Here is a 22,659-nt window from a genome sequence, read left to right on the forward strand (position 1 = left end):
GGAGCTGCCCAAAATGATCGGGCGGCTGGCAACAGTGTAGCTGACGGCTTGTAGCCACGCCCCTCTTCCATACTGTCCTCTGACGGGCGGGAGGGGAAAGTTTTAGTAAACGCCCACTTTCTTCATTCTCCGCCAATCACAGCAGTTCCCGGAGAGGGGTGGGCGGAGTGTGGGTGGAAGGGGCGTGCCAGGCCGTCCTCTGACAGATCTGGTGTTTATAACTGGAGGGACGGAAATGACGTACAGGGAACCGGAAATACCAGACTGAGACCGAACAGAACCGAATCCGAGGAGACAGGAAAGGAGAAGACCGAGGAGAGCCGCCTACCGGGGGGTGAGAGACCCGTACATGTGTATACACGGGGGGGGGAGAGACCGGTACGTGTATATACACCGGGGGGGGAGAGACCGGTACGTGTATATACACCGGGGGGGGGAGAGACCAGTACATGTATATACACCGGGGGGGGGAGACCAGTACATGTATATACACCGGGGGGGGGGGGAGAGAGACCAGTACATGTATATACACCGGGGGGGAGAGACCAGTACATGTATATACACCGGGGGGGAGAGACCAGTACATGTATATACACCGGGGGGGAGACCAGTACATGTATATACACCGGGGGGGGAGAGACCAGTACGTGTATATACACCGGGGGGGGGGAGACCAGTACGTGTATATACACTGGGGGGGGGAGACCAGTACATGTATATACACCGGGGGGGGGAGACCAGTACGTGTATATACACCGGGGGGGGGAGACCAGTACATGTATATACACCGGGGGGGGGGAGACCAGTACATGTATATACACCGGGGGGGGGAGACCAGTACGTGTATATACACCGGGGGGGGGGGGAGACCAGTACGTGTATATACACCGGGGGGGGGAGACCAGTACGTGTATATACACCGGGGGGGGGGAGACCAGTACGTGTATATACACCGGGGGGGGGGAGACCAGTACATGTATATACACCGGGGGGGGGAGAGACCAGTACATGTATATACACCGGGGGGGGGGAGAGACCAGTACATGTATATACACCGGGGGGGGGGGGAGAGACCAGTACATGTATATACACCGGGGGGGGGGGAGAGACCAGTACATGTATATACACCGGGGGGGGGGGGGAGAGACCAGTACATGTATATACACCGGGGGGGGGGGGAGAGACCAGTACATGTATATACACCGGGGGGGGGGGGGAGAGACCAGTACATGTATATACACCGGGGGGGGGGGAGAGACCAGTACATGTATATACACCGGGGGGGGGGAGAGACCAGTACATGTATATACACCGGGGGGGGGGGAGAGACCAGTACATGTATATACACCGGGGGGGGGGGAGAGACCAGTACATGTATATACACCGGGGGGGGAGAGACCAGTACGTGTAGATACACCGGGGGGGGGAGACCAGTACATGTATATACACTGGGGGGGGGGGGAGACCAGTACGTGTATATACACCGGGGGGGGGGGAGACCAGTACGTGTATATACACCGGGGGGGGGGAGACCAGTACGTGTATATACACCGGGGGGGGGGGGAGACCAGTACGTGTATATACACCGGGGGGGGGGGAGACCAGTACGTGTATATACACCGGGGGGGGGGGAGACCAGTACGTGTATATACACCGGGGGGGGGGGGGAGACCAGTACGTGTATATACACCGGGGGGGGGGGAGACCAGTACGTGTATATACACCGGGGGGGGGGGGAGACCAGTACGTGTATATACACCGGGGGGGGGGAGACCAGTACGTGTATTTACACCGGGGGGGGGGAGACCAGTACGTGTATATACACCGGGGGGGGGGGGGAGACCAGTACGTGTATATACACCGGGGGGGGGGGAGACCAGTACGTGTATATACACCGGGGGGGAGGTGTGTGTATATATACCCCCAGTATACAGATAGTGGGGGGAAGGTATATATATCTTACAGTAGGGCTCGACAAAACCCGGGTGCCAGGTCGCATTTGCGACTAGAATTAGCGACCTGGCGCCTGGGGCAGCACAGCTGGGGGGGTATCCTGTCTCCATGGACCCCCCTGGCGTGATCGCGTCCGGCCGTTCCGCCGGCGGCCGGTAATTGAGGCCGCGGCTTTGAGGTCTTCTGCGGTCCTATGGTTCCTTCTGGTGGCCTGTTGGTATGACAACCAGCAATGCTAATGGAGCTTCCCCTGCCTGGTTTTTTATTGCCCGCCTATCTCCTCCCCTTTATTTAGAACCCCCTAAACATTATATATATATATTTTATTCTAACACCCTAGAGAGTAAAATGGTGGTTGTTGCAATACTGTCTGTCACACTGTATTTGCGCCGCGGATTTACAAGCGCACTTTTTTGGGGGAAAAATAATTTATTTAATAAAAAAAATAAGACAACAGTAAAGTTAGCCCAATTTTTTTTTTATATTGTGAAAGATAATGTTACGCCGAGTAAATTGATACCCAACACGTCACGCTTCAGAATTGCGCCCGCTCATGGAATGGCGACAAACATTTACCCTTTAAAATCTCCATAGGCGACGTTTAAAAAATTTCTACAGGTTGCACGTTTTGAGTTACAGAGGAGGTCTGGGGCTAGAATTATTGCTCTCAATCTACTGATCATGGCGATACCTCATATGCGGGCGGGACAGGGTGTGTTTAAAAATAATTTTTTTTTTTTTTTTTTCACTGTTCTTTAAAAAAACGCGGCCGCTCAGCGTTGGTTTTTACCACGTGCCGCCATGTCAGCTGTTTGGGTGCCTGGAGTCCGCTGCTCACGCTGGAAAACGCTTTCTTTTGAAAATGGAGGCTGTAATCCGCGTGGGGAGCAGGCTAACGGCGTCGGACGCCGGCTGCATGTGGAGGAGGTTGTTAAAGCACTGTGTGTGTGTGTGTGTGTGTGTGTGTGTGTGTGTGTGTGTGTGTGTGTGTGTGTGTGTGTGTGTCTGCTGCTGGCTGTGGGGGGGACACAGGAGGTGGCTTACTGCAGGTTTGGTGACGCGGGCATTCCCTTTGACAGATTATTACTTTACCAGGCTGGGTATTAAAGAGGAAGTAAACCCTGATGAGTGTTACTTCCTCTTTCATTCCCTGCAAAGGCAAAGCATAATGGACTACTATGCATCGCATCGCATCGCATAGTAGCCCATTATGTGTCACTTACCTGACGAAGTCGCCGCTGTCCCTTGTAGTCCGCCGAATCCATCTTCTTGGTGGGTCTCGCAGCTCCGCCGCTGTCATTCGACGAAGCCGCGATGACGTCACTCCCGTGCATCAGCTCCGTCGTTGAGAAAGCTGCGCTCAGTGCGCCTGCGCGCCGTAGACAGCGGTGCCTGTTTTCAGGCAAATATCTCCTAAACCATATAGGTTTAGGAGATATTTCTTGGACTTGCAGGTAAACCTTTATCTAGGCTTACCTGTAGGTCAGAGTGGTTTGTAAGGGTTTACAACCACTTTAATAGCAGCTTATAGCGCCGGACTATAGCCTAGCAGTGTACATTCTTTTTGGTGGACCCGGAACTCCTCTAAGTGTTGTAAAGGGTCAGTGGTTTCACAACAAACTAAATCCATTTCCAAAAGAATATCGTCCTCCTCTGAGAGGGATGCGGCCGGTCAGATTGAGCCGTCAGGGGAGACTGTTGTTGCAGCAGCGCTGGAAACGTGTGTGTGTGTGTGTGTGTGTGTGTGTGTGTGTGTACACACACACACACACACACACACACTCACTCTCTTCTACCATTTGTAATCTGGAAAAGAAGATTGATGCTATGATATCTCTGCATAGTGGGTCTAAACGTAGCAGATCCCCATCTAGTGCTCGGGACCCTCTTGTTGAGGGGCTGGGGATCCGGAAGATCTTCCAAGAGATTTGGAAGATACTATTATATCCTCTTCTGAGGATCCCAGGTTGCTTGTGAACTCCCTTACCAAATTGGTTCGTTCAAACTTTTTGCTGCCTGCAGCACAGGCTCTTGATGAACCCACCTCTGGTTTGGGATCATTAAAACCTCCCCCATCTGGGGATGCTTTTTCTATTCATTCATGGCTAAAGAAGCTTTTATATATTCTGAATGGGAACATCCGGATAAACAATATTATCCTCCCAAAAAATTGTCCACACTTTATCCTATGGAGGAGGATTTCTATAAGAAATGGGGGAGGGGGGTTCCAGTGATTGATGCTGCGATCACCTCAGTGAACAAGAATCTCGCATGTCCGGTGGATAACGCGCTAATGTTAAAGGATCCAACAGATAAAAAAAGTTGGAACTTCTTTATAAAAGCCAATATGTCTTTAGCAAGTTGAGTAGCGCAGGCGGTTCTTGCTGCAATTGGTGCATCTCGGTCCATTAAGGAGCAGTTTGTGGAGATACTTCAGATTCTGCCTGATCAGCAGGCCCGGTGATGGACTGGTGTATCTGACGCACGGTGTCTCACAGTAGATGCTATGAAAGATTGTATCATTCAAGCCTCACGGCTTATCCTTGGACTAGTGCATTCTCAGAGTCCCACCCCAGGAAGTAGGTCATAGGTAGGATCCTTGATTTCCTGCAAATGGGATTAGAAATGAAGCGGGCCTTGAGTGCTATCAAGGGCCAGATCTCGGCCTTGTGTGTGGTTTTTTTCAACGGCCTCTTGCTTCTCACTCTTAATTTTATTAAGGGGGTAACACGGCTTAATCCCTCTATCAAGGCCACCTCTAAATCCTTGGGATTTAATTGTTCTTCTAGGCCAGGGCTCGACAAACCCCGGTCGCCAGGTCGCATTTGCGCCTAGATTTCGTGTCCTGGCGACTGGGGCAACGCTGCTGGGGTATCCTGTCTCCATTTGGACCCCGAACTCCGCCGCGCAATTCCATCGGGCCGCGCCGGCCAGTAATTGAGGCCGCGGCTTTGCGGCCTTCTAAAATCTTTCGGTAGTCTGGCGCCATCTTGTGGTGGATGTAGAAATTACACCCTATTCCAATAATGCTAATTCCTAATGGAGTGAAGCTCCCCTGCCTGTTTTTTGCCCAACGGTGAGTGTGGTGGCTGGTAAATGGCTTCTCATTATATTATATATATATTATTAAATTTATTAATTTATTTATTAATTTAATTATTTTTATATATATATATATATATATATATATATATATATATATATATATATATATATATATATATATATATATATATATATATATATTTTTTTTTTTTTTTTTGTAAAAAAAAAAAATTATTTTAATTAAGGAAAAAAAAAATATTATTTGTAATCCTCCCTGCTTGACCCCTTTCACAAGGGCTGTCTGATCAGGTTCACCTGTCAGTTTTTCAGGCAGATCTGATCGAACCCTTAGCAGGGAAATGGCAGTAAATGAGCGGGAATATGTCGGAAATAATAGTCACATTCTTTTGTTAACCACTTCGTGCCCGCGCTATAGACGAAAGATGTCTACAGCGCGGACACCAATTGCCGGGAGGGCGTCCCTAGACATCCTCCTGTTTACTTCCCCCTCTGCACGCCGCCATGGGCGAGCATCGGGGAAGTTCTGTGTTGGCCGTGTCCCTTGGATACAGCCAATCACAGATCATGCTAAATGACCAATCACAGCGGCCATTTAGCACTCAATTTTTTTACTGGTTACATGTTTTGGGTTACAGAGGAGGTCTAGGGCTAGAATTATTGCTCTCACTCTAACATTTGCGGCGATACCTCACATGTGTGGTTTGAACACCGTTTTCATATGTGGGCGGGATTTACATATGCGTTCGCTTCTGTGTGCGAGCTCACGGGGACAGGGGCGCTTAAAATTTTTTTTTTTGTTAATTTTTTTTTTTTTTTTTTTAGTTTTACACTTAGGAATAAAAGTCATCAATTTTTTTTTTTTTTTTTTATTATTAATTTTATTTATTTTTTTAGTTTTACACTTAAAAAAAAAAAAATTGATGACTTTTATTCCTATTACAAGGAATGTAAACATCCCTTGTAATAGGAATATGGCACGATCGGACATATTTACAGTGAGATATGGAGGGTCAATAAGACCCCACATCTCACCTCTAGGCTGGGAAGAATAAAAAAAAAAAAAAAAAAAAAAAACGATCCTGGCTTCCTAGCCAGATTGGCGCCGTTAATTTGAATACCGAGGCCGGGCGTGACGTCATAACATTGCGCCCGGCCTCCGAACGATCATAGAGACTCCGGGGACAATCTAGTCCGCCGGAAATCTCTATGATCAAATGCTGGGGCCGGCGGATCCTGTGACCGACTCACCGTTTCCATCGAAAGAAGCACCGGCGGGATGGGGGGGGCGTCCCCTCCCGCCGCCCGTAAGAACGATCAAGCGGCGGAACAGCCACTATGATCGTTCTTATGGTGTAGGGAATCGCCGGCTGAAACCGGCAATATCTGAATGATGTCTGTGGACGCATCATTTAGATATAACCACCGGAACCCCATGACGTCACATGACGTATTGCGGGTCTCAAGTGGTTAAAGGTGACCGCTCAGGTTCACAAAACGGATGTCTTGTTTGTACGGCCAGAGGGTCCAAAATGAGGACAGGCAGCATCAAAATCGACTTTTTCCAAATGGATTTGTCAAGTGATTGTTCAAGCTTTATGGTCTAAGGGAAAAAAATAAATCCTCCTTTTCATGTTGGAGCACACTCAACCAGGGCGATTAGTGCCTCTTGGGTGGTGCCTCATCAGGCCTCTATGGCTCAGATCTATAAGGTCTTCATACATTTACCAGATTTTATCAAATTGATGTTAAAGGTTATGAGGATGCTGCAGTAGGAGTCCTCTGGCCTCTTGTTGCCCTACTTTTTTTTTTTGTTGTCTCCCTCCCTTCAGTTGCTGTTGCTATGGGACATTCCACATAGTGACTACTATGGCTCCATGTCCCCCGATGTATGAAAAGAAAATCCTGTTTGTTTTTTTTTTCCTTATCAGCTCTCATTGAGGGAATCCCGCTGAAAGAATTGAGCCTGAAAGTAGTTTCAGGTATCAGAGTGTTTGCACAAGTATCATTCCAACAACAAAATCTTGTCTTGCAATCACACGGTCACACAAATGTTGTGAATTCCGATCACCAAGAACTCTGTCATGTACAAGACGTACGACAAGCCAAGAAAAATCAAGTTCAATAGCCAGTGCAGCTCTTCTGCTTGATTCCGAGCGTACGTGGAATTTTGTGCGTTGGACTTGTCTACACACACTCGGAATTTACGAGAACGGATTATCTTGTTCTAGGAAAATTTGAGGTCCCGCTCTCAAATTTTTATTGTCAGAAATTCTGACAACAAATGTCCGATGGAGCCTACACAAGCTCACATCAAACATTTGTTGTCGGAAATTCCAACTGTGCATATGCAGCATTATACAAATATAAATGTAGTGGCAGTTCAGTGTGTAAAATAAGTATTTGATCCCCTACCAACCAACAATAATTCTGCCCCCCCCGCAGACTGGCTACAGTAGGTGCTCATGTGGTACACGGATTAGTCCTGTCAATGTAAGAAGGTTCTCCTAACGACAACTCTTGTATAGAAGACTCCTGTCCGCAGAATCCCTTCCCTCCAATCCTCACCATCATGGGGAAGAGCAAAGATCTGTCAGAGGACGTCGGGGAGAAGATTGGAGACCTGCACAAGGCTGGAATGGGCTACAAGACCATCAGCAAGAAGCTTGGTGAGAGGAGACGACTGCCAGAGAGATTATTCACAAATGGAAGAAATACAAAATAACCATCAATTGTCCTCAGTCTGGAGCTCCATGCAATATTTTGTCTCATGGGGTGAGGATGGTCATGAGAAAAGTGAGGGATCCGCCCAGAACTACACGGGAGGAGCTTGTGAAGGATCTCAAGGCATTTGGAACCACAGTCTCCAAACGAACCATTGGTAACACAATACACCACCATGGACTGAAATCCTGCAGTGTCCGCAAGGAAGACACATGGAGAGGTCCTTCAGAAGTTTTCCAATGAACATCTAAATGATTCAGAGAAGGATTGGGAGAAAGTGCTGTGGTCAGATGACAAACATTGAGCTCTTTTGGTATTAAATCAACTTGCCATGTTTGGAGGAAGAAAAATGTTGATTATGACCCGAAGAACACCATCCTTAGTCACACACGGAGGTGGGAACATGATGCTTTGGAGCAGTTTCTCTGGTACAGGCCGACTTTGCCGCATTGAGGGGCCCCATGGACGGGGTCATGTATTGTGAGATCTTGGATGAGAACCTTCTTCCCTCATCCAGAACACTGAAGATGGGTCATGGATGGGTCTTCCAGCATGACAATGACCCGAAACATACTGCCAAGACTACAAAGGAGTGTCTCGAGAAGAGGCACGTTAAGGTCATGGAGTGGCCTAGCCAGTCTCCAGACCTTAATCCTATAGAAAATTTATGGAGGAGCTGAAACTTTGAGTTGTCAAGAGACAGCCAAGAAACCTTAAGGATTTAGAGAAGATCTGTTAAAAAAAAAAAAAAAAATGGACCAAAATCCCTTCATGAGATGTATGAAAACCTGGTCACCACCTACAAGAAACGTCTGACCTCTGCTTGCCAACAAGGGTTTCTCTTTCGTTCATTGACGGACACCGCTCCATTAATCTTGACCATAGGGTTATTACGCCACCTTCAGGAGAGGACTAGGCAGAATACATGTGAAACGCAACAGAACTGTACAGTTCCGCCCAGGGGGTGGTCCCTCTGGTAATAACCCTTCAGTCTGCTTCCTGCCGCTCAGTTTTTTTTTTTTTTTTTTCTGCCTTGTGAAGTAGAGGGACCTAGGCTCCCTGACGAGACCATCGGTCCTGGGGATTTTTTCAGTTTTTGCCTTTTCACAAGATTTTGAGATCCTGTGATCTTCTATCAACAGCCAGCTGGATGACAGGCCGGATAATCTAGATGCTTGTCTCCCCAGTCTAGCCATCGAGCGTGTGCAGTCCCTAGCTACCTGCTGGGTCGGCCACGACATGCCCCTCAGGCTCCAGGGGTGGCCAGTGAGCGCAATGCTCCCGGGGCACAGATATGACCAGACTACAGATGTCTTTGTCACGGTGTGCCATGGCCCGCAGCCACCCCATACTGCTCAGGTGTGAGTCTGTGATGGGATGTCTCCAGCTCGTCTGGATGGTAAGAACAGCTCTTCCTGCCTCGGCGGGGTGTAGCAGCTGGGAATAACCTGGGAGGTCGATTTAGCGCGTTGTGTTTTTTTTTTTTTTTTTTTTGCTCTGGACACCTGGAAGCTGACACAGGCATCGGTAACAGCACTGTGCAGCGCTCGGTCAGGGTGGTGAGTCCTGTGGTGGGAGCCCCTCAGTCTGCAGCAGCTAGGAGGGTGGGATTGAGCACCTTGTCCTAAGTCCCCAAGGGTGACAGACAGGGTGGGTTAGCCTGGCATTTCTTCCTCAGACCTCCCTGCAATTGCAAAAGGCTCATCTGCAAACAGTGCAGTGCCTGCTCTGATGTGTCAGAGGACGCTGACCAGGACTGATTGGACAGTGAGGATGATTCCAGGTCCACGCAGGACTAAGCCCTAGTTGGAGCACTTATCATAGCTGCGTGAAACCCTGAAAATACAGGATGCAGCAGGATCCTCTGCTGAAGTAGTGTTCCCTTTTGGGTCCCGTAAGCCAGCCCGTACACCTAAGGTGTTTCCGTATCTGCCTCATTTCGATACGTTCATATATAAGGAATGGGGAAGCCCGCAACAAACCTTCTCGGTCCCTAAAAGTATGGCGGTGCGTTACCCCTTTGAGGAGAGCCTTCTTTTAAAAAAAAAAAAAAAATAGTCGGCTCCCCCGGTCGTGAACCCCCCAGTATCCAGGTTAAATAAAGTAACCACGATCCCGGTAGAAGGGACTCCTGCATTTAAGGACCCTACCGACAGAAGGGCTGAGGCAGTGCCCCAGTCCATGTTTACGGTAGTGGGGTCAGCACTATGACCAGTAGTAGTCACAGCATTGGTGTCGCAGACACTTGCTGAGTGGGCAAAACGATTGCGCTGTGAATTGGAGAAGTAGCAGGTCTCTCCTGTCTGCGTGGAACTAGCAGACCAGTTCATGCACGGCCTTAAGTATGTCTGACGCGGCCCTGGATGCACTTCCCTTGCTCTCCAGAACATCAGTTTCAGCAGTGGTGCTGCGGCGCCAGAGTTGGCTAAAAAGCTGGTCTGCGGTCCAGGCATCTCAAAAAGCCTTGATGGATCTACCCTTCCTTGGTGAGCAGCTATTTGGAGTCTCGCTGGATGACATTATTAAGAATGTCACAGGTGGGAAGAGAACGTTGCTCCCATAGTCCAGGAAGAGTAAGGAGCCATGCCGCAGGCAAGGGCCCTCATTTTCCACTCAAGGCTTTTTTGTCTGCCCGGGACTTCAGCAAAACACTCCCAGTCCGACAGGGCAACTACTGAGGGACAAAAATGTTCCTGGACTCGTAAGCCAGCGAGCAAAAGTGCTATTGCATGAAAGTTTGCCCCCGCCTGTCACTTGGGTGGGGGGTCGCCTTCGGGAATTTTGCAGTTCGTGGGCCTCTCGGCTGTCCGACCAATGGGTCTGCGAACTGATTTCATCGGGCTACAAGATGGAGTTCCTCTCTTGGCCACCAAACAGATTTTTCCTCTCCAGCATACTCTTACTCCCGGCTCACTGGGAGGCCCTGTTTGGGACAGTAAGGGTCCTGCTCAGCCACGGGGCGATAGTGCCTGTTCCATAAATGGAAAGGTTTCAGGGATTCTAGTTCAATCTGTTTGGACGTACCCCTTCCTTTTTGGGGGACTTCAGAGGTTCAGAATGAAATTGGTTCGCTCCGTAGTTGCTGCACTCCATCAGGGGGACTCCCTGGCGTCTTTGAACATCCAGGACACGTACTTGCATATACCCATATGCCTCAGGCATCAGAGGTTTCTACGTTTTGGCAGTAGGGGAAGACAACTACCAGTTTGTGGCTCTCCCCTTTTTAGCTTGGCTTCAGCACCCCGAGTCTTTACCAAGGTATTGGCTCCAATTTTAGCATTGTTGCGACAACGTGAGATCGCGGATTACCTAGACTATATCTCCTTCTGAGAGCAGCTTTCCCTCAGAATTAGGGGAGGATAGAGCCGCAGTGAAGCTGTTGATGAACCGCAGGTGGTCGTTGCTGTGCTTCTGGTCCTTCGGGGCCTCATGGTGGCCTCCTTCGAGGCGGTACCATACACCCAATTTCACACTAGAGTCTTGCAGAAGGAGATATTGGCAAAATGGGACAAATCTGTTATCCCTGGATCGGCAGATTCAGGTGAGCCAGTTAGTCAGGGACTCTTCTCTCATGGCTGAGATCTTCGGTCGGGGAAATCGTTCCTACCTCTTTATTGGACGGTGATCACAACCTGATCGGCTGGGGCAGAGTAATGGGAGTATAATCGACCCAGGGCCTCTGGGCGAGGGAGGAATCCCAGTTGCTAATCAGTGTGCTCGAACTTCAAGCGATCAGGCTATGCCTCTCCACATGGTCGATGGGACTACAAGGGCATCCGGTCAGGATCCAGTCAGACAACGTCATGGCGGTAGCGTATGTCAACCATCAAGGAGGAACAAGAAACTCGGCTGCAGCACGGGAGGTCGCTCCCATCCTTCGGTGGGCAGAGCGGCACGTACCGGCCCTGTTGACCATATACATCCCGGGAGCAGAAAACTGGCAGGCGGACTATCTAAGTCGCCAGATACTGGACCCAGGAGAGTTGTCACTGCATCAGGGGGTGTTCAGGCTTCTTTGCCTGCGGTGGGGCACACCAGATGTGGATCTCCTCAGCTCAATCAAAACGTGCAGAGGTTCTTGTCCAGGACAAGAGATCCTTGGGCGGACACGTCAGACGCGTTGGTGGCTCCATGGGAGCAGTACTGGCTGATTTACGCCTTTCCTCTGCTAAAACTGTTACCACGTCTGCTCCGCAGAGTGGAGGCCGAGGGGATTCCAGTGATACTGATTGCCCCAGATTGGCCTCGGCGTCCTAGGTACGCCTGGTGGCGGACGATTCTTGGCGGTTACCAATGCGAGAAGACCTTCTGTCACAAGCTCTGATACTCCATCCTGCTTTACTGTCACTGGTTTTAACGGCATGGCTGTTGAAAGCCAGGTGCTAAGGAACCGAAGTCTGTCTGACTCAGTGATTTCCACTATGCTGAGGGCACGAAAATCTTCTTCTCTGGAGATATACCATCGTTCCTGGAAGGCTTATATCTCCCTGTGTGCGGAGATGGGGTGGCGTCCACGCACCTATTCCTTTTCCAGGGTCCTGCTGTTCTTGCAGGGAGGAGTGAACCAGAAACTGGCCTTATGGACCATGAAGGGACAGATATCAGCCTTGGCTGTCTTTTTTCCAACGACCCCTGGCATCTCACTCTTTAGTGAGCACCTTTTTGTACAAGGGGTCCAGCATGTAGTACCTCCGGTGCATCCACCTTTGCCCCCGTAGGCTCTGAACCTGGTGCTCTCAGCGCTTCAGAAACCGCCATTTGAGAACATCAGGGAAATTCCTTTGTTAATGTTCTCTCAAAGTGGTCTTTCTAGTGGCCATTACATCAGCCAGGAGGGTTTCAGAACTGGCGGCCTTGTCTTGCAAGTCTAGTTATCCACAAGGATAAGGTGGTGTTGCGTCCGCAACCTTCTTTTGTGCCGAAGGTGGTTTCGGCTTTTCACCTCAATGAAGACGTGTTATCTCTGTGTCCAAAACTGACACACCCTAAGGAGGTGGCCCTCCATTCCCCGGACGCGGTCCGAGCTCGAAGACTATATCTGTCTAAAGCGGCTGCTTTCCGGAAGTCGGATTTTCTGTTCGTTTCGGTGGCTGGTCCGAAATAAGGACTGGTTGTCTCGCCGTTCACCATTTCCAGGTGGATCAGACAGATCGTGGTCCAGGGTTAAGCCTTGACGGGGCAGGTGCCCCCTTTTTCCTGTCACGGCCCATTCCAACAGGGCAATTGGGACCTCTAGAGCCTTTCGACATCAAGCGTCGGTCACTCAGGTGTGTAAGGCGGCGACTTGGTCGTCCGTTCACATTTTTACAAAGTTGATGTGAGCGCATCTTCTGATGCCTTCTTTGGACGCCATATTTTGCAGGCGGCCGTGTAATGTTACCATTTTACACTATTTCTTATTTAAGACCAAGTTACCTTTTTTGAATGTCGGTGCACTCTGTTGCATATGTTGACTGCAAGTTCTGATGCGGTTGGCTCAGATGGTGACTCCCCCGTTGGGAGCACATCTGGTTGTGGGTGAAGTTATGTTGCTGTTCCAACCCCTCGTTATGACACGGCTTGGGGATGACCCTACGGTCAAGATTAATGGAGCTGTGTCCGTCGGTGAACAAAAGAAATTAGGATTTTTGTACTCGCCGTAAAATCCTTTTCTCTGAAGTTTATTGACGGACACAGCTCCCTCCCCTCCTATTTTACGTTATACTGCTTGTTGATGTACTGAGCTGCAGGAAGCAGGCTGAGGGGTTATTACCAGAGGGACCGCCCCCTGGGCGGAGCTGTACAATTCTGTTGTGTTTTACATGTATTCCATGTTCTGCCTAGTCCTCGGCTGAAGGTGGCGTAATAACCCTAAGGTCAAGATCAATGGAGCTGTGTCCGTCAATGAACTTCAGAGAAAAGCATTTTTACAGTGAGTACAAAAATCCTATTTTTTATTTTATTTTTTTTCCACCAACTACTAAGTCATGTTTTGTGAAGGGGATCAAATGCTTTTTACTCACTGAACTGCAACTCCATTTATAACATTTGTATCATGCGTTTTTTTTTTTTTTTTTTTTTTTTTTCTGGATTTTTGGTTGATATTCTCTCTATCATATTAAATACACCTATGATAAGAATTCTAGACCCTTCATTTCTTTGTAAGTGGGAAAACTTATACAATCTGCAGGTGTGAAGTCCGGTGATGGGTAGGTCGTCCTATAGTCTCCTCCAGGTGTGAAGTCCGGTGGTAGGTAGGTCCTCCTATAGTCTCCTCCAGGTGTGAAGTCTGGTGATAGGTAGGTCATCCTATAGTCTCCTCCCAGGTGTGAAGTCTGGTGGTAGGTAGGTCTTTCTATAGTCTCCTCCAGCTGTGAAGTCCGGTGATAGGTCTTTCTGACTCTTCTGATCCTCATTCAATGTCTATTTAAAGGGATGCCCTATAAAGGCTCCTCGGGGGTGGTATCCGGCACATTCTGCTATGCTGACTTTGCCCACAGTGCTAGGATCTCTGCGGTGATAAGATGTCCGTCATCTACACAGCCATGTGTCTACTTACCTGAATCTTCATCGCTTGTATGGGCCTCTTTTTAGACTTGATGGAGGAGGAGCTGACTTGCGCTGTGACTTTTGTTCCCTCTCAGGGTTGGTTATCGTCACGTGGCGTCTTTGGGATCGCAGTAATGTCGTGTCCGAGAGTCCGGCTGGATTTTATTCCGAGTCCATCTGAAGCGTTTTCCGGAAGAAGACCGAGTTCAAGTCAGAAATACTGAAGAAGTGCAGCTGTATGAAAGAAAGGTGCTTGGTATCCAAGTGTTGTGTCTGAGAGAAGCCGGGCCCTTCTATACACAGGTATGTCACCTGCGGGTTCTACTCTGATAGAGAACAGTATCTGCAGCTAGCAGTACACCCCTCCCTATTTGTAGAAAGGTTGGTTGGTATGTTGGATGGTGGGAGTCGGGTCAGTGCAGTTTGGAATATAGACCCCGCCCCTTCTGTATTATTCGCTCCCACATACAGAACACTTAAGTCAGTTGTCCTCCTGCGAAACATGCGATTCTCTGAGAGCGACTCCTCCAATACCCACCCGGCTGCATGGGGGTCCCTGAGTCCCGACTCCTCCAATACACAGTAGCTATGAGTGATCACCACTGCTAGTGCGAAATGTCAGCCTTTTGTCTGCTGTGTTCTTTGGGTTTCTTTTTATATTATGTTTTTTATTTTTTTTCACGAGTGCGGCAGTCCAGAGTCTACTTTCTTTTGTTCCTCCAATACACCGCCAGCTGCATGGGGCTTCCCGAGTCTCGGGATTCACACAGAGAAAGTGACACCTCCCAATAAGTTACTAGGGAGGGGGGGTTGGGTGTAAGAGTATTGCAGCCTAAGCTTTTGTAACCCCGGGAAGGTCCCTTCCAGATGTTTCCATCATGGAACTCTGCTGCTTAGTTGGGGGGGGGGGGGGGTCCTTTTTTCTGACTGCTGGCCTTTTAGTGGTAAGGAAGACACTGAAGAATCTCTTCACCATTGGTGTGGCCCCATCCCGGGGATTGCCAGTGATATCCTACTGAGAGTCTAGCATTGTGAGGAAGGACTTTCAGTCATCAGTTTGTTTTTCACCCACACATTGGATTTGTGGCTTGTTGGCAAATCCCTGTGAGTGCCAAAACCTACCGGACTTATGGTGGGGGGTGTCATGGACTACATGGTGGTGGGGGCTCTTATGGTGGGGTGTCTCGGACTACTTGGGGAACCCTTTTATGGTGGGGGGTGTCTCAGACTACATGGGGAGCTGTTATGGTGGGGGGGGGGGTGTCTCAGACTACATGGGGAGTATTTATGGTGGGGGGGTGGTCTCGGGAATACATGAGGGACTCTTTTATGATGGGGGGTGTCTCAGACTACATGGTGGTGGAGGCTCTTATGGTGGGGGTGTCTCAGGACTACATGGGGAGCTTTTATGGTGGGGGGGGGGGGGGGTTTCTCAGCAGTCATAGTTCTCATGAGACCTCTCCCTGTCTGAAGCTTTGTCCTGTTTTAGAGTGCAAGCTCCCAGGAATAGTGGGACATAGTCATGACTGGAGTCATAGATGACTGTCCTGCCATCTCTATCCCTCTAACTTGTATTGCTGAGGGAATGTTCATCAGTCAGTATGGAAGTCCAGTCCTTATTTATGTTCTCATGAGACTATGGCTACCTAAGGCATGCCTGGGTACAATGGGGGTAACCTCAGTATATTGGGGGGCATATGCCCGGTGTGGCATGGAGGCCATTTCCTCATCTTGCTATTTACTCTGCAATCATTTGTAGGACTTGGGGTGAGAATTTGTTTATTTCTGGACTTCTTCCTGTGTCCAGATAGATCAGATCTGCCAGGCGAAGGCAGAATTGTCGGCTGATCTTCCATCAGTCGGGGGGGGGGGGGGGGGTGACTGACAGCATTGCCATCTCTCATTCCATTGGTTTATCACGTAACCATAGTTGGCACGGAGTCTCTCTTGCTCTTCTAGCAGTGATCCCGACCTTTTTGTCTTTTTCAGGCTTTGTAATATTTTGAGACGCTAAAATGAAGTTGTTGGAAAATTCTCATTTTGAAGCTGTGAATTCCCAGCTGTGTGTGGAGACGGGCGACTCGCACATCATAGGGAGGTAAGTGACCAGAGGGGGACGTTCTTCCTGTGTTCCTTCACTGCCTGCCTGCTGCCTATCACCCAGCAGAGAGGTAAGTGACTGAATCATGATATTAAGCATCTGATTGGTTATGTCTAATAAGTAGCTCAACCAGATATGAGAGCCTCCTCAGGTACTTTGGTAGATCTAAGAAAGTTACTTTTTGGTATTCAAAAGGTCTAATCAGCAGAGTTGTATCTAATAAGGTGGTTTTCTGGGTTTAAAAGGGTCTCTTCGGTAGGATTAGGTGTGTAGAACCAGAAAGGGGGGTTACATCTCATCAGTAGGCCTGGTCCTGTGGATGGAACTTGGAGGCTTCCTGAGTTTCGGAAGGTCTTGGTAGGCATGTGATGGAACACGCAGTGTTAATTTTGTCGACTAAAACTAAAATGGTCTGTAATGCATGTTCATACCTCAATAACCTAAATAGCCTATTTGATTTTTCACTCCAGCAGTATATAATGAGTTTGGAAATTGTAGAGAAATGCTAGATTTTAGATTACTAAAATGAGTTTTGGTCAACTAAAATGTCCTGGCGATTTAGTCGACTAAATACAACTAAAACAATTGCAGAAGACTAAAATGGGACTAAAACTAAAATGCCATTTTAGTCCTAACACCCCTTTCACACCGGGGCATTTTGCAGGCGCTACAGCGTTAGAAATAGCGCCTGCAATCCGCCCTAAAGAAGCTGCACCATTGTGTGTAGTGTGATTCCCCCGAGGGCTTTCACACTGGAGCGGTGCGCTGGCAGGACGTCAGGAAAAAGTCCTGCCAGCAGCTTCTTTGGAGCGGTGAAGGAGCGGTGTGATTACCGCTCCTCCACCGCTGCTCCCCATTGAAATCAATGGGGCAGCGCTGTAATGCCGCCGGCAAAACGCCGGTATTGCCGGCGGTTTTAACCCTTTTGCGGCCACTAGCGGGGGTAAAATTGCCCCGCTAGCGGCCGAAATGCGCCGCAAATCCGGCGGTAAAACGCCGACGCAAAGGGTGTGGTGTGAAAGGGGTCTTAGACTAAAACTAAATCGAAATTTGCTGCCCAAATGAAGACTGGGAACAAGTAGGGATTGAGGGCTTTCATTAGACACCTCTGCGTGTCCCTCACATGAGTTTACTTGGATTTCATGTATGAACGCAGCGTGGCATATGTGGCTCTGGTCTTCAGGACAACCTGTATTCCAGTCTAATTTGTGTCGGGAGGGGGTGGAGGGTGTTGACCTGTAATTGATCTTTTTATTGTTTCAGGATTGAGAGCTACTCGTGTAAAATGGCCGGTGATGACAAGCACATGTTCAAGCAGTTCTGCCAGGAAGGCCAGCCACATGTGCTGGAAGCGTTGTCGCCCCCACAGAGCGGTGGGGTTAGTCCCAGCAGGTATGTTCTCTCTGGGTGCATCCTGTTGGTTGGGGGGGGGGGGGGGGGGTCAAATGGTGGCTTGAAGACTGACAGTTCAGGCTGCATGCTGGTAATTTGTTACATGCAATTGGTTTGATTTGCAGGTTGGGGGGGGTGATATGGGGGGGGTCTGGTTATCTTACATGACAGACTGTTGGTGTCTCTCTTGCAGGTTGGGGAAGAGCCTTGGCGGGGACGAGGACAGCCCTCTGAGTGATAAGTGCAGCCGGAAGACTCTCTTCTATCTTATCGCCACTCTGAATGAATCCTTCCGGCCTGACTACGATTTTAGTGCAGCACGGAGTCATGAATTCAGCCGGGAGCCCAGCCTGAACTGGGTGAGTTGTGTACCGAGCACCGTGTACCCCCCACCGAGCACCGTGTACCCCCGAGCAGCACTGCCAGGTCTGGCATGACTTCTCTCCTCCTAGAAATGCTTCTTACCTGATTGGGTGAGGTTGATCCATTTGCCTTTGTTATATTGGGGCATATGCAGACATTGCCCATCTCCAGTAGATCTGAGATGAGCAGGATGGACCGGTATCGGGGTGTCAGTTATTGATTTTGTATTCTCCTCTATAAGTTGTTTGGGGGAGACGCCCCTATAAAGTTATTTCTGTCACTTCTTGCTCTAACATTTCGCCTGTCTCCCTTCTGCCATCAGGTGGTGAATGCTGTGAATTGCAGTCTTGTGTCTGCTCTGGGGGAAGACTTCACTGCTCTGAAATCTGATTTATGGGATGCTGTGGATGAAGAAATAAACCTGTCTGACTGTGACATCTACAGGTGGGTGTGCAGGGGGTGTGTACAAGGGTACAGGTGGGTGTGCGGGGTGTGTACAAGGGTACAGGTGGGTGTGCGAGGTGTGTACAAGGTTACAGGTAGGTGTTCAGGGGGTGTACAAGGTTACAGGTGGGTGTGCGGGGTGTGTACAAGGTTACAGGTGGGTTGGGGGGGAGGGGTGAGTGTTCGAGGGGGTACAGGTGGGTGTGTGGGATGGTATAAGGGGGTGGGGATCTGGGTTTGGGGGGGGGGGGGGGTACGAGGGTGCTCAGCGTGCTCTCTGTATTGTACGGCTTCTGTTCCCATGTGTGAGATGAGCTCCACCCAGCACACGTTCCTCCTATTGTAGTCTCGGGGGTGTATAGGGATCTGGTACACCGCCTCGCTCTGTGTAAAATATAGCCCTTAACTTAATCATACACCACACAAGGGGTCTTCATAGTCCTCCCCATTGGGTTATGCTGCCACCTCCAGGGGGGATGGATAGTGGCAGGCTTCCCCGCCCCCAGGCATGACCCCCTCAGGTGATGCATGTGCCCGGTGTGGGGGATTGCCTCTTGCTGGGGAGTTCGTTCTGCTACTTCCCTAAGGAGAGAGGAGCTTTATGCAGATTGGTTGCACAGACCCTGCACTGTAAGAATGAACCCCCCGGAACTGACTGCACCTGCCCTGCCTGGTCCTCATTCTGAGCCTCTCCCGGCCCTCGCTCCATTGGCACCACACACTGGTCCCATTGACTGTAGTGGAGGTAGCAGCCGCCGTTCTTCTGATGATTGTCTCCAGTTTGTCTCTCTGCCTTTTCTCAGACCATTCTGCTTCTCCCCCCTCCCCCCCCCCCCCCCCCCCCTTTTTTTTTTTTTTTTTTATTTTTATTTTTTTTCCCAATGAAGGAATTTTCTGCCAAAGTATCCGAATTCATGGCCGGAGGTTTTGGCTTTGTTAGGTTTTAACTGGAATTGCTTTTTAAAGCCTTTGTATAGAATGCTGCTCACATTTCTCCCAGTATCCGGATCTGGTTCTCCTCAGAGGACAACGTTTGAAACTATTTTGGACATTTTATGAATAAATAATTTTGTGCTCGAGTACCACACCGCTCTACTGGGATTTATAAAAAAAAAATATATATACAATGTTTGTTATTCCATTATGTCTATCATTTGTGGCCCATAACTATTGGTTCTATTGGTAGAACATTGTATGGAATTATTTTTATTATGGAGATGGAGTGATGCAATGTCATTTTAGTGGATCATAATATGTATTGCGTGGGGGAGAAGGAGGGGTAGAGTAGGCCACACGGGGTATGGGGGAGGTACAGTAGGTCACGGGGGGTAGAGTAAGCCACACTGGGTATGGGCAGGGGTAGAGTAGGCCACATGGGGTATGGGGGGGTAGAGTAGGCCACATGGGGTATGGGGGGGGGGGTAGAGTAGGCCACATGGGGTATGGGGGGGGGTAGAGTAGGCCACATGGGGTATGGGGGGGTAGAGTAGGCCACATGGGGTATGGGGGGGGTAGAGTAGGCCACATGGGGTATGGGGGGGGGTAGAGTAGGCCACATGGGGTATGGGGGGGGTAGAGTAGGCCACATGGGGTATGGGGGGGGTAGAGTAGGCCACATGGGGTATGGGGGGGGTAGAGTAGGCCACATGGGGTATGGGGGGGGGGTAGAGTAGGCCACACGGGGTATGGGGGGGGGGTAGAGTAGGCCACACGGGGTATGGGGGGGGGTAGAGTAGGCCACACGGGGTATGGGGGGGGTAGAGTAGGCCACACGGGGTATGGGGGGGAAAGAGTAGGCCACACGGGGTATGGGGGGGTAGAGTAGGCCACACGGGGTATGGGGGGGGTACAGTATGTCACGGGGGTGTAGAGTAGACCACACTGGGTATGGGCGGGCGGGGGTAGAGTAGGTCACACTGGGTATGGGGGGGGTAGAGTAGGCCACACGGGGTATGGGGGGGGTAGAGTAGGCCACACGGGGTATGGGGGGGGGTAGAGTAGGCCACACGGGGTATGGGGGGGGTAGAGTAGGCCACACGGGGTATGGGGGGGGTACAGTATGTCACGGGGGTGTAGAGTAGACCACACTGGGTATGGGCGGGCGGGGGTAGAGTAGGTCACACTGGGTATGGGCGGTTGGGGGTAGAGTAGGCCACACTGGGTATGGGAAGTGTCTTTCACATGGTTCGGTCTTTGTCATTGCAGTTATAATCCGGATCTGGACTCGGATCCATTCGGTGAGGATGGAAGTTTGTGGTCCTTTAACTATTTCTTCTATAACAAGAAGCTGAAAAGAATTGTTTTCTTTACCTGCCGCTCCGTCAGGTGAAATCGCTGGATTTCTTCTTTTATACTCCTAGACATATCTGAGTGGTCGCATGCTGATCAATAATCATTTTTCTTCTCCTTTCTCTCCCACCATGTGGTCTGGATTTCCTTGGCTCGCCCTTCCAGTGGATACTCCTATAAGCGGGCTGATGTGGGTTCGGAGTTGGATATGGATCTGGAGGAGGACCTGGAGGATGAGTGCAGCCACCTTAGAGGAGACAGGTAAGAGGTCTTCTTTATCTTTTTATGAGTATTCTGGCCGTTCCTCCCCTGCACCCTTCCACGCTCCCCCTTTGTGGGGTGATGCGCCCCATTGTATGGAGAATAGAGGGCCGATGTTATATATCTAAGAACTGAATACAATTCCCTGTTAATATTCAGACATTGTTCTTTTCTTTGTTTCAGGCTGTCCATGATGTGCACCTAATATGATTGCAGGCTCTGCTCCGCCGTGATGCTCGGGCCCTTCTTGTCATGTGATTTGTTTCCCATTCCCGCTGCTCTGTCCCTGTATACTTCCTTTGCTGTTCTGTGTGCTCCTCCCATGTGCCTTTCTGACCCCCCCCCCTCCCCCCTCCCCCCGCACGGTCTCCTCCAGTGATTTTGGAGATTGGTGTGTGTGTAGGCACTGCGGAGAGAGCAGCCGCTTGTATATAGATAGTGTGATAGGAGTGCAGTACCGGCCCATATAGATCTGTGTGTGTTGTCTGGCCTCCAAACACGTCCCATGCCGGCTTGTGCGCTGATGTACAATTTGTGTGTTTTCTGTATATATTGGATGAGTGTGTGAGCTGTGTACTTATCGCAGCACATTTCATGTGGGTAAAGCCCGGGAAGGTTGCTATGTGTTCAGAGAGATGGATAAACCTTCTAGAAGGCAGAACGCTGAGCTCTGATGGAATCTGGCTGGAAGCACAAGGGCTCCAGCCCTTCTCCGCCCTGGATACATCCTATGTAAAGTTTCTTTTGCAACTTTATACTTTGTTGGTTGCAGAATGTTTGTGTTTTTAGAATTTTTTTATGCAGATTGTAATTTTCTTCAGAAATATTAAAGAATCTTTAAAGAGTTTTTTGTCTTTTTATTCCTCACTATCCCGTACCTGGCACTGGAGGCCAATGGAGAGAGGGCTTCCTTTGAGGCTAAGCTCCAGACTCCCCTGAAGGTGGAACTCCGAGGCACGGGTTGCCTGCTGGAATTGCTTGCAGGGATGTTCTGACTGGAGTATTTTCAGGTGAGACACTGGGAGTGTCTGCAGACAGGTGGTGCCTGTGGGAATTGGCAGGACTCGGGAGAGAAGCCTATTCAAAGCCAGGGTCAGGTACCGGGTGTGGGCAGAAGGAAGCGTGGTCAGGAGGGTAGCCGAGGTCGTACACATAGGAGTGGGATCAGACAGTTTAACAAGCCAGGGTCACATCAGGAGGCAGGCAGAAGTCCCTAACCCTAAGGTCAAAGGGTAAGCCGGGTCATTAAAAGGTATTCACAGATGCAAGGTATCGCAGCAACGAACACACTGGAGAGTCAAAGATCAACCCGTCGGTCACAGAGAAACTGGCTCCCTTTTTATAAAGGACATTTTGCACCAGTCATGCGCATTTGTGCACACACCTGTGCGTGGACGAGGATTCATGTGGCCATGTAAGATACTGGCAGGACTGCTAGTTCTTCGTGAGCTTCTGCTGCGGATAGTGTCCCGACACTTCTGGTTAAACATTGGACAATGAGTGGCATAAAAATTCCCCCCACCTTTTAGATCACTTCCAGC

The 22,659-nt window shown here is 49.7% G+C and overlaps 1 protein-coding gene across 2 annotated transcripts; it reads left to right on the plus strand.

The window, feature by feature from the left end:
- The first annotated feature begins 169 nt into the window (after positions 1 to 169).
- On the plus strand, positions 170 to 21,963 carry MAF1 (MAF1 negative regulator of RNA polymerase III). Of its 2 annotated transcripts, none has more exons than XM_077490457.1 (9): positions 170 to 334; positions 14,364 to 14,571; positions 16,258 to 16,366; positions 17,633 to 17,761; positions 17,955 to 18,120; positions 18,447 to 18,568; positions 20,774 to 20,893; positions 21,023 to 21,118; positions 21,302 to 21,963. In XM_077490457.1, exons 3-9 carry the CDS (start codon positions 16,284 to 16,286, stop codon positions 21,321 to 21,323), a joined length of 738 nt encoding a protein of 245 aa, XP_077346583.1. In that variant the 5' UTR covers positions 170 to 334; positions 14,364 to 14,571; positions 16,258 to 16,283; the 3' UTR covers positions 21,324 to 21,963. The 2 variants fall into 2 exon arrangements, with proteins under 2 accessions (XP_077346583.1, XP_077346584.1); XM_077490458.1 differs by having other exon boundaries at positions 20,774 to 20,805.
- The last annotated feature ends 696 nt before the right edge of the window (positions 21,964 to 22,659 follow it).

Source organism: Lithobates pipiens, unplaced genomic scaffold (genome assembly GCF_037356315.1).
Source record: "Lithobates pipiens isolate NorthernLeopardFrog02 unplaced genomic scaffold, aLitPip1_a1.2 Scaffold_19, whole genome shotgun sequence".
In the NCBI taxonomy this organism is placed as follows: domain Eukaryota; kingdom Metazoa; phylum Chordata; class Amphibia; order Anura; family Ranidae; genus Lithobates; species Lithobates pipiens.